The sequence below is a fragment of the Rhinolophus ferrumequinum genome, chromosome 14, assembly GCF_004115265.2.
Source record: "Rhinolophus ferrumequinum isolate MPI-CBG mRhiFer1 chromosome 14, mRhiFer1_v1.p, whole genome shotgun sequence".
NCBI classification, from domain to species: Eukaryota; Metazoa; Chordata; class Mammalia; order Chiroptera; family Rhinolophidae; genus Rhinolophus; species Rhinolophus ferrumequinum.
Window position 1 is genome coordinate 36,064,315 of NC_046297.1, and position 14,899 is coordinate 36,079,213.

Below are 14,899 nucleotides of genomic sequence, written 5' to 3' on the forward strand. Positions count from 1 at the left end.
GCTGTCTTGCCCTGCCGAGGACCACTTGATATGAGCTACCAAGTAATTTGCAGGTGGTTGCCACTTGTGCTGGGCTTGGAGGTGCCTGGAAGAGGCTAAGCTGTGAACTGAGGCCGGCTGCTGGTAGTGCCAGGCTTCTGGCTGCTTAGCAAGACATGGGGCATGCCAAAGCCAGATGCTGTTTGTTTGGGGTTTGTGAGCCTTCAAGAGGTTGCAGGAACGTCTGCAGCATGAGCCAAGACATGCCGCTTGTATGGAAAAGCCACTGGAAGTGGCTTGAGTGAGTCAGCAATTTGGGTGGAGTGGGATCTCAGGGAATCACGAGCATGGGGCTTACAGTGTTAGCTAGGTTGATGGAGACTCAGATATAGTGGATGCCTGCATGTGCAGGCCGGGTGGGATGGTTCAACAAAGGAACAATGGCTTTTGCCAGCAATTCTGTCTGGGAGAAAGCTCCCCCTCCAGCCCTAGCCCTGAAACCAGACATTTCAATTTCTCATTTGTCCCTGGCGTCTTTTGAGTTACTGCCCCAGTGTTGGAGCTCAGAGCTAGTGAGACCGTCAATGAGTAAGTCTATATGCAGGCCCTGTAATAGGAATGCCTAGGACACAGTAGCCCTCCATCTCACTCAGCCACAGTCTCTGCTGGTTTTCACAGCCAGAAGTTGTGGGGACCTGTTTTCCTGGCACAGAAATTCCGGGCTGGGGAGCCTGGTGTGAGGCTGTGACCCATGCTCCTCGGGGGGACCGCTGCAGCTGAGATATCCCTTCCAGTTTTTAACTGCTACACATGCTTGTGGGACCAGCCCATTCTTCATCTTCACCCCTCCTACTAGTCTCAACATGGATTCTTCCATATGTCCTTAGTTGTAGGACTTCTGTTCAGTGAGACACAATCAGACAATTCTCAATGATGGTTGTTCTGTAGTTTAGTTGTAATTTTGATGTGATCATGGGAGGCGGCTAGCACAGTGTTTACCTCCTCCGCCATCTTGACTGGAAGCCCTCTGCCCGTTTTTTAATCAGATTGTTTTGGGTTTTTTGGTGTTAAGTTGTATGAGTTCTTTATGTATATTGGTTGTTAACTCCTTATGAGATGTATCCTTTGTGAATATCTTCTCTCAGTTGGTTGTCTTCGTTTAGTTGTTGGTTTCCTTTGCTTTACAAAAAATTTTAGTTTGATGTAGTCTCATTTGTTTGTCTGTTTGTTTATCTTGTCCAAGGAGACATATCCAAAAAGATATTCTAAGAACAATGTCAAAGACTTTACTGCCTATGTTTCCTTCAAGGGGTTTTATGGTTTCAGGCCTTATATTTATGTCTTTAATTCATTTTTTTTTTTAATTTTATTGGGGAAAGGGAAACCCAGGACTTTATTGGGGAACAGTGTGTACTTCCAGGACTTTTTTCCAAGTCAAGTTGTTGTCCTTTCAATCTTAGTTATGGAGGGTGCCGTTCAGCTTCAAGTTGTCCTTTCAGTCTTAGTTGTGGAGGGCGCAGCTCAGCTCCAGGTCCAGTTGCCTTTGCTAGTTGCAGGGGGCGCAGCCCACCATCCCTTGCGGGAGTTGAACTGGCAACCTTGTGGTTGAGAGGACGTGCTCCAACCAACTGAGCCATCTGAGAGCTCAGCGGCAGCTCAGCTCAAGGAGCTGTGTTCAATCTTAGTTGCAGGGAGCACTGCCCACCATCCCTTGCGGGACTCGAGGAATCGAACTGGCAACCTTGTGGTTGAGAGCCCACTGGCCCATGTGGGAATCGAACCGGCAGCCTTCAGAGTTAGGAGCATGGAGTTCTAACCGCCTGAGCCACTGGGCCAGCCCCTCTTTAATTCATTTTGAGTTTATTTTTTTTTATATGGTGTAAGATTTCACTTTTTTGCATGTGTCTAGCTAGTTTTCCCAACACCACTTATTGAAGAGACTGTCTTTATGCCTTTGTCTATTCTTGCCTCCTGTGTCATGGATTGATTATATAAGCGAGGGTTTATTTCTGGGCTCTCTTTTCTATTCCATTGATCTGTTTGTTACCGAACTCAAGGGGTTCGCCACTTGTTTCATTCTATTGAAGAATGAGATGTGGTTGTTAGGCCATTTTATTTAATTGCAGCAAGTAAAGGAGACAGAGGATTCACATCCAAAGCTTTGTCTCCCCAAAGAGAGGCTTAGTTATTGCTTATATACACTGTTTGGTTAATTACATGTTGATTTCTTCTTGGCAGTTGGCCATACTTATCTGATTGGGTTCCTGTCAAGCTTATCAGTTGACAGCTGCTTCTGCAAAATACTGTGCTACATTTTAACACTTAGCAAAAATAGCATTTAGTAAGAACCACCCAGACCTTGAGACCCTTGTCCTGTCTAACATATATATCTGTTTTTATGCCAGTACTTTATCTTTTGATTATTGTATCTTTATAGTATAGTTTGATATCATGGGGTCTGATACTTCCCACTTAGTTCTTTCTCAAAATGTCTTTGGCTATTCGTTATCTTTTGTGGTTCCATATAAATTTTAGGGTTAGTGTTCTAATTCAGAGAAGTGTGTCATTGGTATTTTAACAGGGATTGTCTCGAATATTGCGTTAGGTAGTAAGGACATTTTAACAATATTAATCCTTCCAATCCTTGAGAAAGTTATATCCTTCAATTTATTTGTATCTTCTTCAATTTCTTTCTTCCGTGTCTTATAGTTTTCAGAGTACAGGTCTTTCATCTCTTTGGTTAAATTTATTTCTAGGTATTTTACACTTTTTGATGCAAGTGTAAATGGGATTGTGTTCTTAACTTCTTTTGATCGTTTGTTATTGGTGTATAGAGATGCAACATATTTTTATATATTGATTCTGTATTCTGTAACAACTGAATTTATTTATTAGTTCTCATAGGTTTTTGGTGAAGTCTTTAGTTAGGGTTTTCTATATGTAGTATCAAGTCATCTGCTTGGCTCTTTATTATACTTTATTATATTTTCTCTTTGTTGAAGTTCTCCCTAAGTTCCTCTATTCCACTCTCAAGTTTGGTGAGCATCTTTATGACTGTTTCTTTGGGTTCTTTATCAGGCAATTTACTTATCTCTATTTCCTTAGGGACTTTTTTCCTGGAGATTTTCCTTGTTCCTTTGAGAGATATTCTTTGGTGTTTTCATTTTGTTTGACTTTCTATGTTTGTTTATATGAATTACACAAAATAGGTATCTCAGTCTTAAAGTGGCCTTATGTAGAAGCGGCCTCTGTGTGCTGTGTGCCAGGTTATTTTGGCAGGCCTGTAGGAGCTGAGCTGTGCTTATGGTGTCTATGATGTCGGGGTGCTGGCCTTTGGAGTTGGAGCAGCTCCAGGTGGGGAGGCCAGGTGCATTTAGTAATGCCCTGTTTATGCTGCTTGTTCCCTTTATCAGGGCCTGAAAAGTGCTTGGTAGTGTGTCCAGGAAATTGTTGCAGGCGATCTTGCTGGTAGACCAGAGCATCTGATAGAGCCCCCACCTACCCTATGGAGGTGGAAGGGAATGGAAAGAATGGAGCTCACTGGTATCTCTAATCCCGAGAATTCCTGCAGCTCCTGAGGGCTCCCATGGTTTCCCAGCCTTCTCTTTTCGGTCTCTTTCTCTTGTTCCAAAGCTGTTCATTCAGCTCTCAGTTTTCTTGGAGTAATTGCTCTCTATAAAAGTGCATGGGAGGGGGCAAGTTCAGCATCCTACACAGCTGCCATCTTGGACCTCTCTAAAAGATTATAGATTTATGAAAACCTGATTCAGCAGGAAAAGCACAGGTTTCTTAATGTTTTTAACTACCTGTATGCTTGGTTCTATGTAGCCTAATTTTCAGAATTTTAAGATTTACTTATATTTCTGGAAGTACATTTGAAAAGCACTGATTAAATATCTACTGCTCTTGAAAAGTACTAAGTAATGGCTTGCTGTTTCGGATACTTGGGGAAGTGGAATAGCAATAGAAAACACTGCTTCTTAAACTTACTTTTTTATTATGGACTTCTAACACCTCAAGCATTTTTATAACCCTCCTTACTATTCTTGCTGTCCTTGGGGCATTTCTTTTGGTTTTCCTTCTAGATTTTCCTTATGTATAACAGGTAAATAACCAATGAGTTACAATCCATTTTGAACCTTATGTGTTTTATTAAAATGATTGCCAGATTATTAAAAAGTTTAACCTCATTAATAGAGCCACTAGTAATAAAAGAAAAATTCAAACATCTTTGAATAAAAGCTTAAGTAAATAGCATTAATTTAGAAGATGAGGAAAGAGAAGGAAGATAGCCATTTAAATTTAGGACACTGATATTTAAATATATTTTCTTTTAGGAGCTTGAACGGGAAATCACATTTCAGGGTGACAGTGCCATTTATTACTCTTATTATAAAGATATGTTAAAGGCGCCTTCATTTGAAAGAGGTATGAAAACCACATTTGTATATTTAATAACAATATTTTTCTAAAATAAAACGTATTTGGGAGCCCTTGAATGTGGAGATTTGTCTCAATATAGGTATTGTTATTTCTTGTACATAATAAAAAAATTGGGAAAATGAAGCACAGAGTATTATGTTTTGAGATCTTTTTTGATAATTTAAAATATTTAATGACCTCTGAAAAACTTGTTTAAAAAGCAGAATAATTAATCTAGAGAAAAATTTATCTATCTTTAGGTGTTTACGAACTGACACACAATAACAAAACTGTATCTCTGAAGACCATAAATGCAGTGCAGCAAATGTCTCTATATCCAGAACTTATTGCCAGCGTTTTATATCAAGCAACTGGTAGCAATGTATGTGTTTTTGTTTTGATAATAATATTTATCTCACATACTGTGACTCCTCAAAATTATTTAATGTCATCCTATTATCTCCTTCTCTCTCTCTCTCTCTCTCTCTCTCTCTCTCTCTCTCTCTCTCTTTTCTCCAATTAGGAGATTATTGAGCCAGTATATTTCTATATTGGTATTGTGTTTGGATTGCAAGGAATATATGTTACTGCTTTATTTGTTACAAGTTGGATTATGAGTGGAACCTGGCTAGCAGGAATGCTTACTGTTGCATGGTTCATTATTAACAGGTAAGAAAGATGTTTTTAATTACGTTTTACAATCTTTTGTGTCTGTGGTAGTAAGTTTTAACCCTCTCCCTGCAATATTCCAAACCCTAATCCCCACATGGGAATGTGATGAAATACCGTTCCTATGAGTATGTTATGTCACATGACACAGTTGACCTTAAAGGTAGGAGGATTACCTGGTGGGTCTGATTGAATCATATGAGTCCTTAAAAATAAAAGTAGAGAGCTTTCTCCAGCGGGTGCAGAAGGAGAAATCGGAGATATTTGAAGCATGGAAAGGATTTGCTTCACTGTTGCTGGTTTGAAGTGAGGAGGAAATGACTTCTGCCACTAACCAGTGAGCTTGTCGAAGGACTACAAGCCCTGATGAAAACTGTAGCCTTGGCCAGTGCTTTGATTTTAGCTTAAGGAGCCCCTGAGCAGAGAATCCAGCCATACTTTGCTGGGTTTGTGAGCTAATAAATCTGTGTTTTAAGCCACTACATTTGTGGTCGTTTGCCATGCAACAATTGAAAAAATAATATACCCACCTTATGTCTCTCTTTTTTCAGACATAGTGACATTGGCATATGTGGATATACCTCTTATTTCATCTTTTATTTAAAATTGATGACACACGCTTCATGAAAAGAAGGCAGAGGCATCAGATACATCACTACTAAGTTAACTACCACAGATAACGATTCTAGATTGATCTATTACAGTGTGCTTTGAATTAATAAACCCATCCCTTTTGGTGAACAAAGCAGCCTCAGTTTTTTAATAACAAGTATAAAGAATATAGAGCTTAGGGTTTCTTTGAAATGGGTGGCTGGTTTGAGACATTATAAAAATTTCCTTGACATTGGTCATTGTCAAAATTCTATTCTTTGAATGATAGCATTCTCCTTCCTCCCCATAACACTTTCCCCCTGATAACACTTAAGATTAAATTTTTAAAAATTAAACATTTCTGTTACACATTTCTTTCAGTAATTGCCAAATGAAAAATATGACAGTACTTTCAAGTTACTAAGATTCAGCAATAAGGGCTAGTATCTATTACTGGGCTTTGTTTATCTTTAGAGTCACATGCTGGTAAGAGTTTGGTATAAATAATTTTTTTGAACCAAACTTTCTTATTTCTTATTACAAAAGCAATATATGTATGTTGTAGAAAATTAAAACCAGCAAAAATAAAATAATAACTACATATTCCCACTACCTAGAAATCACTGCGCATCTTTTATACCTTGGTGTATGCATGTAGATATTTGCGTATGTATTTTTTTGCCAAAATGAGATATATTGCACATACTGTTTTATATGCTGCTTTCTTTGTTTAGCAGTCTCTACCTTTTCAGTAATTTTTTATCTTATTTAATACCCAATCCATGTTACAGTTTCCTACACTGGCCCCAAAATATCTCATAGCTGGTTTATCCAAACCAGTATTTAATCCAGGACCACACATTGCATCTGATGTTCCTTACTGCTCTTTAAATCTGATATAGTTCCTTTTTTATGACAATGGCGTGTTGAAGGGACTAAGTCAATTGTGCTACAGAATGTCACACTATATGGATTTCTCTTGCTTCTCTTCCTTGTGGTTTCATCTAGTTTTTTTCTTTATTTCTTGTGTTTCCATAAGTGGAAAGCTACGTCTAAAGGCTTGATGGATTCAAGATAAGCATTTCTAATTAGAATATATCATAGATGATAATTTTTTCATGTTCCATGACATTAGAAGTTACATGATATTTAGTTGGCCTCCCCTGACTGGAGCTGAGATTGACTGCTGGTTTGGAGGATGACAGTCTGATCTCTACAGTGAATAGTTGTGTTTTCTTGATAAGACTAGAAAATAATCTGTGTGGTGTTTTGGGGCACCAAATAAATATTTTTTTTCACTATTAATAATTCACCTAAGGGTTTTAACTCCAGTTGGTAATCTTTGCAGAAATGACTAATTTCATTAGGGTTTTTAAAATTATATTTTTCTATTTTCATTAGCTGTGTATGTTTATTTATTTGTTTATTTAATTTAAAAAATTTTTTCAGTTGTGTATATTTTATTTTTAATTATTTCTACCAGTTACAGTTGATGTTAAGTATTATTTTAGTTTCAGATACACGGCATGGTGATTAGACATTTCTATAATTTATGCAGCGATCCCCCTCAATTGTTGTAGTACACCCCTGCCACTGTACATAGTTGTTACAACATTATGGACTATATTCTCTATGCTGTACTTTACATCCCTGTGACTATGTTGTAACTACCAATTTGTATTTCTTTTCTTTTTAAGTATTTTTATTAAAATACAACTGACATGCAATATTATATTAGTTTCAGGTGTACATCATAGTTATTCAACAATATCCACCTTGCACTATACATAGCTATTGCCATATTATTGATTATATTCTCTATACTAAAGAAGTGATCACCATGATAACTCTAGCAACCATCTGACACCATACCACACTATCACAATATTATTGACTATATTTCTTATACCGTATATTACATCCCCAAGAATTATTTGTTTCATACCTGGAACTTTGAACCTCTTATTCTTTATCTTTTCCCCCCTTTTTAAAATTTTCAATTACAGTTGACATTCAGTATTATTTTATATTAGTTTCAGGTGTACAGCATAGTGATTAGACATTTGTATAATTTATGACGTGATCCCCCTGACTAGTACCCACCTGGCACTATACATAGTTATTAACATATTGTTGAGTATATTTCCTATACTTTACATCCCTATGACTATTTTGTAACTACCAATTTGTATTTCTTAATCCCTTCACCTTTTCCACCCTGCCCTCAAGCCCCCTCCCACCTACCACCCCGATAGATCTAGTACCCATCGATACTATACATAGTTATTAAATATTATTGACTATATTCCTTATGCTATACCATACATCCCCATGACTACTGTGTAACAATCAATTTGTACTTCTTAATCCCTTCCCGTTTTCACCCACCTCCTCTACCCTCCTCCTATCTGGCAACCATCAAAAATGTTTTCTGTATCTGTGAGTTTGTTTCTATTTTGTTTGTTTGTTTATTTTGTTCTTTAGATTTCACTTGTAAGTGAAATCGTATGACATTTGTCTTTTGCTGTCTGACTCACTACACTCAACTTCATACCCCCTAGGTCCATCCATGTTGTTGCAGATGGCAAGATTTCATTCTTTTTTTCTGGCCAAGTAATATTCCATTGTATACATGTACCACCTCTTCTTTATCCATTCAGGGACACCCAGGTTACCTTCACATCTTGACTATTGTGAATAATGCTGCAGTGAACATATGGATGAGCATGTCCCCTCAAAGTAGCATTTTTGGTTTCTTCGGATAAATACCCAGAAGTGATATTACTAGGTCCTTCTTTGTCTCTTGTTATACTCTTCGTTTTAAAGATAATTTTGTTTGGTATAAACATTGCTACTCCAGATTTTTGTTTTTTGGTATGTTTGTTTGCTTTCATTTTCATGAAATATCTTTTTCAATCCCTTTACTTTCAGTCTGTGTGTGTCTTTCAATTTGAAGTGAGTCTCTTGTAGGCAGCATATGTAAAGATCTTGTTTTCTTATCCATTCAGCCCCCACCTCTTTTGATTGGAGCATTTAATCCATTTACATTGAAAGTAATTGTTGATAAATATGTAGTTATTGTCATTTTATTATTAATTTTATCTGTCTATCTGTCTATCTTAAAGAAGTCTATTTATCTGTCTGTCTATCTATCTATCTATCTAAAAGAAGTTCTTCTAAGGTTCCTTGTAATACTGGTTTGGTAGTGATGAACTCCTTTAGCTGCTTCTTGTCTGGGAAGCTCTTTATCTGTCTTTCGATTCTAAATGAAAGCTTTGCTGGGTAGAGTAATCTTTGTTGTAGGTCCTTGCTTTTCATCACTTTTAATAATTTGTGCCAGTCCCTTATGGCCTGCAAAGTTTCTGTTGAGAAATCAGTTGATAGACTTATGGGAGCTCCCTTGTAGGTAGCTAAGGGCTTTTCTCCTGCTGCTTTTCAGATTCTCTGTTTGTCTTTAACTTTTGGCGTTTTAATTATGATGGGTTTTGGTGTTGGCCTGTTTGGGTTCATCTTGTTTGGGACTCTGTGTGCTTCCTGGGCTTGTATATCTATTTCCTTTGCCAGGTGATGAAAATTTTCCATCATTATTTCTTCAAATAGTTTTCAGTTCCTTGCTCTCTCTCTTCTGCTATCCCTATAATGCGAATATCGGTATGCTTGATGTCCCAGAGGCCCCGTAAACTCTCTTCAGTTTTTTGGATTCTTTTTTCTTTTTGTTGTTCTGGTTTGATGTTTTCTGCTACCTTATTTTCTACATCACTGGTTTGATCCTCAACTTCATCTAATCTGTTGATTCTCTAATATAGTCTTCATTTCCATTAGTGTATTCTTTATTTCTGACTGGTTCTTTTTCATGTTTTCTATATTCAATTTTATATTTTCTATTTCTTTACTGAAATTCTCCTGAGATCATTGAGCATCCTGATTACCAGTATTTTGAACTCTGCGTCTGTTGGATTACTTGTCTCCATTTTGTTTAGTTCTTTTTTTGGAGCTTTTTACTGTTCTTTTATTTGGTACATGCTTCTTTGTTTCCCCATTTTGGCTGCCTCCCTGTGTTTGTATTAGGTAGGGCTCTGATGTCTCCTGGTCTTAGTAGAATAGCCCTATATAGCAGGTGTGCTGTGGGGCTCAGTGGCAAATCTTCCTGGTCATCTAAGCCGTGCACTGCAGGTGTGACCCTATGTGGGTTGTGTGTGCCCTTCTCTTGTAGTTGAGCCTTGCTTGCTATTTGCATATCAGTGGGAGGGATTGACCCTTGGGCTCATTGCCTCAGTATGCCAGAAATTATGCCTCAGTATGTGCATGCTTAATCTGCCCCTTGGGTGTGTCATCCTTGGAGGTGGCTGGGTCATGCACCAGTTTGTTTCAAAGCTGGCCACGGGGTGCTCCAACCCCAGGGCCACCGGGGAGGGGACCCGCTGCAGGTCAAGTTTAGCCACAGCCCATGTTCCACCCAGGACCACCCTCAGGAGCCACAAAGCAATCTCCAGATCGCTGCTGCCCATGCTGTGCTTAGAAGTGCCTCAAGAGGCCAAGCTGCAGGCCAAGGTAGGCTGCCGCTAGTGCCAGGATTCGGGGCACTCTCAAGCCAGATGCTGCTTGTCTGAGTTCCACGAACCTTTCAGAGATTCTAGGAAAGTCTGTAGCGTGAGCCAAGGCAGGTGGTTTGTACGAAAAAGCCACTGTAAGTGGCTTGGGTATACCTGAAAGTTGGGCAGGACAGGGTCTCAGAATCACCAGGGTGTGGTGAACAACAAACAGCTTTAGCCAGCTTGATGGAGACTCAGATAAGGTGGCTGTCTTCATCTGCCCACTGGGAAGGGGAGGGCTCAACAGAGAAACAGTGGCCTCCACCAGCTCCTTCATCCAGGAGAAAGCTGCCCCTCCAGGCCGTGTCCTGAAGCCAGACAACTCAGTTTTCTACCTTGTGTTCCTGCTGCCTTTCCAGTTGCTGCCCCAGCACTGGAGCTCAAAGCCAGGGAGTCTGTCAGTGAGTTATCCTGGTACAGTGCCTTTAAGAAGAGTGCCTGGGATTCCAGCCACCCTCCGTCTCACTCAGCCACAATCTCCGCTGGTTTTCACAACCAGAAATTATGGGGACTTCTCTCCCCAGCACTGGAAGCCTGTGCTGGGACCCCTCACTCCTCCAAGAGGGACCACCACAGCCAAGATATCCCTCCTGATTTTCAATGGTCACACGCAGGTGTGAGACTAGCTTGTTCCATGTTTTTGCCCCTACTGCCAGTCTCAAGGTTGGTTCTTCATGATCTTAGTTCTAGGGCTTTGGTTAAGCAAGATTTCACGCAGTTCTCCATGATCGTTGTTGTAGTGTAGTTGTAATTCTGATGTGGTCGTGAGAGAAGGTAAGCACAGCATTTACCTGCTGTGCCATCTTGACTACATTCTTCATTCTTACAATGTAGAATTTTTCTTTATTAACAACCAGGGTTCTTTGGTTATCTTTATATTCAGTTGCTATTAGAAAGTCAGATAAATGCTTAATTTCACTTTAATTACCAATTTCTAAATAAGAGATTGTCTTAGCAGCTATCTCAGATAGTGATGAAAACTTTGTGATGGTGTCTTTTTTAATATATTTCTCAGCTTAGGGATTTTCATTGACTCTGGGGCTAAACCCGTTACCATAATTGTTCTTTTGTTGCTCAAATTTGTTAACAACTTTGGTCAGTAGGAGTCCTTTTAGGCTGGCTTCCGGGTTCTTTTGACATATCCTCTTTAATCTTTGAAAACTTTATTGTTTCTGGCTCAACAAGGCTCACCTTGTTCTTTTTCTGTGAAAGATTTAGAGTTAACCATTTCTCTATGGAACTCTGGTTCCTTTTAGTATAGAGTAATATTAGAGAATCTGGTGTGGATGCTAGGGGGACAAGATGATTTCTTGCTGTCAGAAACTGCCTGTTAGAGAATATTTTAAGTTGCCATGTACTTTTCTAAAATTCTCTTAGAATTTATTGTTAGAAATTTAATAGCACACTCATAGAAATTTATTTCAGTACTCAGTCTTGGTCTGGAAAATCTTGCATTTTAATGTGAAAAGGTATTTAGTATAAAACCAGCATTATTTAAAATATAGACCTTATAAAAGGATTGCTCTCTTGCTTATGTAATAGTTATTTGCAGTATAACAAATCATCCCAAAACTTAACAGTTTAAAACAACAAACATTATCCCACACAATTTCTGAGGGTCAGGAGTAGGGGTGGCTTAGCTGGGTGATTCTAGTTCAGGGCCTCTTAATGAGGTTATAGTCAAGAGTTGATTGGGACTGCAGTCATCTGATGGTTTTACGGGCCTGAACCATTTACTTCCAAGGTCACTTAATGTGGCTGTTTGTAAGAAGCCTCAGTTCCTTGCTAGCTGTTAGCTTAGAAGGCCTTAGTTTCTCATCACCTGGGTCTCTCCATTGGATTTTTCACAAGTGTGCTACTGGCTTCCTTTAGAGTGAATAATCTAAGTGATTATGAGGTGAGTGTGCCATAGTGGAAGCCAGATATCTTTTATAATCTAATCTCAGAAATGATACGCCATCACTCTGCTGTATACTATTCATCATGCAGACTAACTGTGGTGTCATGTGGGAAGTGACTACACAGGGTGTTAATACCAAGAGGCAGGGATCATTGCGGACCATCTTGGCGGCTGGCTACCACATGCAATGAACTTTTAATATTCATTTCATTTAATCCCTAGAGCTATCTTTATCAGAAATTTGAAGAGGAAGCCCAGGCAACTTTTTCATGTAAAAATAACAGCATTAAAAAATTAAAACTCTCTGTCAAACAGAATATTTTAGAGACCTTAGTGAGAATTGTAAGGAAATTGCCTTATTTAATGACACAGTATATCCTAGTTACTTGGAGCAGAAGTTAGGTAGAAAAATTAACCTGATCTGCTAAAATGTGTATTTTGGCAATTGAAACATTCTTAGTAAGTAGTTTTTTTTTTAATGTTTGTTTTGCATTTTGTTTTTTATTGGTATATATCTTATAGAGTTGACCCTTGAATAACAAGTGTTTGAACTGTGTGGGTCCACTGATATATGGACTTTTTTCAGTAACTATACAGTCAACCCTGCGTATCCCAGGTTTTGCATCTGTGGATTCAGTCAACCTTGGATTGAAAACAGTATATTTTTGATCCACGGTTAGGAATCTGTGGATGTAGAAGGCTGACAGTATGCATTGTTCTATGCCATTTAATATAAGGGACTTGAGCATCTGTGGATTTTGGTATGGGGGCATCCTAGAACCAATTCCTTGTGCGGATATTGAGGGATGGCGTAAGTTTTGAGGGGGTCAAAAGTTAGGTGAGGATTTTCACCTATGGTGGGTGCAGTCTGTGCCCCTAACCCCTGCATTGTTCAAGGGTCACCACTACTACAAAATATATTTTAATGCCATGAAATATGTTCTCTATTTTATTCATTAGCTTTAGAGTTTATATGTGATTGCCTAGAAAAGTATAAAAAGATTTTAGTGATTCCATTATATTATGATCATTAGTAGTGTTCTTAATGGTATTTTGTGTTAGTTGTTTCTTTCTTTTCTTTTTTAATGTCTTCCTTTCCTTTTTTTTTTTTTTCCTCTTCTTCCGCCTCCCTCCATTCAAGCTGGTATTAGGAGCCTTGCGCTATCCCCGGTCGCTGGCCACCGGCCATTCACGCTGGCCACTGGCCTCTCTTGGTAGCACACTCCGACCTCTGGCTGCTCATGCAGTCCAGCTCCAGGGAGAGCCGTTGTTCACAATCTTAGCTGTAGAGGGCACAGCTCACTGGCCCATGTGGGAATCCAACCGGCGACCTCAGCATTAGGAGCACTGCGCTCCAACCACCTCAGCCACCAGGCTGGCCCAGTGTTACTTGTTTCTTAACACCACAAGGGGAAAGCAGCATTATAAAATAGCTGTTTGTTCAGACTAAAGGATGTAGACATACTAGAAAATTCAAGGAAATTTCAGGAAATAGTACTGTACAGACAGTACTCAGGGGAAAAGTCAGAAGCAAATGACTCCCTTTGAAAAGACTTATACCAAAGAGGGCTAACCTGAGTCCAGCTTCACATGTAAGCAATATGGAAATTATTTGTGGTCCCCACTGATCTTCTCATCTACAAATATATACTGGGGTATCACTTTCAGTGGAAACATCTTTGTATTTGAAGAGCAAAGAAAATGTATCTGATTAAAAGTCTATGTTAAATTTAATATTTGGCCAAAAAAAGGTAACTAAGTACACTGGTAATGATAAAGTGGTAAGATGCAATGAATATACATGTCACAGAGGTACAGTTAACAGAAAATAATGGTAACACATGGTGCTGGTTCTGTTCTGATGATACTAACATACTCGGGATGCTTGTGAAGGTGTTAAGTTTTTTCAATTTTAGGTGGCAAGTTTTGAGAATTCCATTTTATTCCAAAGAAGTCTTCCAAAACAGAAGGGAAGAGTTCACTACTTGAACTTATTTATTATAGTATTAATATGTAATATTAATATTGTAATAACATGAAAAATTAGAAAACCACCTAAATATAAAAGAATGGTTAGGCAAATTTAATACATCAATGCAAAGGGAACATGCAGCCATTAGAAATTATACTTATATTGTATAGGTATTTTTCAACTCTTACACATTATGTATGCATTGACGTGTCAAACTGTTTTACGTGTGTAATCTAACTCAGTGTTTCTCAAACGTCAGCTTTGTATATTTTAATCTTCTGTTGGATTCCACGTATTGTCTTAAATAATTTGAATTATAATGCTGCTTAAATATAAAACATGGTAAAAGCTCCTTATGCTTAAAAACACTTAACACTACTGTTGAAACCAATTTAGTAGTGAAATAACAAACCAGTAAAATATTAACTGAAAATATTCATTTAATGTGAAAAATGATATTTTGTTGAAGCCAAATTTCTAACTATTAGTGTAAATATGATATCAGTCCAGCAGGTGCTTTCAGTATGACAAACCTACACAGCTGGGTACCATGAGATTACTCAATTCTCATCATGTTGCTCTGTTTAGGCCACTATGAAATCTGTTTTTACTACAGTGATCAGCACATTGTTTTGTTTTAATTTGGCAATACATCTTTTAGTATTGAGACCATCTCATTTTTTTCTGATTAGCCCAAGCCAATGGAAGTAATACTGTGTTGCCAACTAGACTGTTAACACAAACATGGAAGTGAGTCCTGAAATCTTTTGGCAG

General features: G+C 38.4%; 1 protein-coding gene across 13 annotated transcripts in view; it reads left to right on the forward strand.

Moving 5' to 3' along the window:
- DPY19L4 (dpy-19 like 4) overlaps window positions 1–14,899 on the forward strand; it is a 71,659-nt gene that overhangs the window by 16,584 nt on the left and 40,176 nt on the right. For all 13 annotated transcript variants that reach the window (XM_033125902.1, XM_033125896.1, XM_033125891.1 and 10 more), the window contains 3 exons: window positions 4,317–4,407; window positions 4,662–4,783; window positions 4,925–5,070. In XM_033125902.1, coding sequence (XP_032981793.1) covers window positions 4,380–4,407; window positions 4,662–4,783; window positions 4,925–5,070 — 296 coding nt within the window. In that variant the 5' untranslated portion in view covers window positions 4,317–4,379. The remainder of the gene's footprint in view (window positions 1–4,316; window positions 4,408–4,661; window positions 4,784–4,924; window positions 5,071–14,899) is intronic.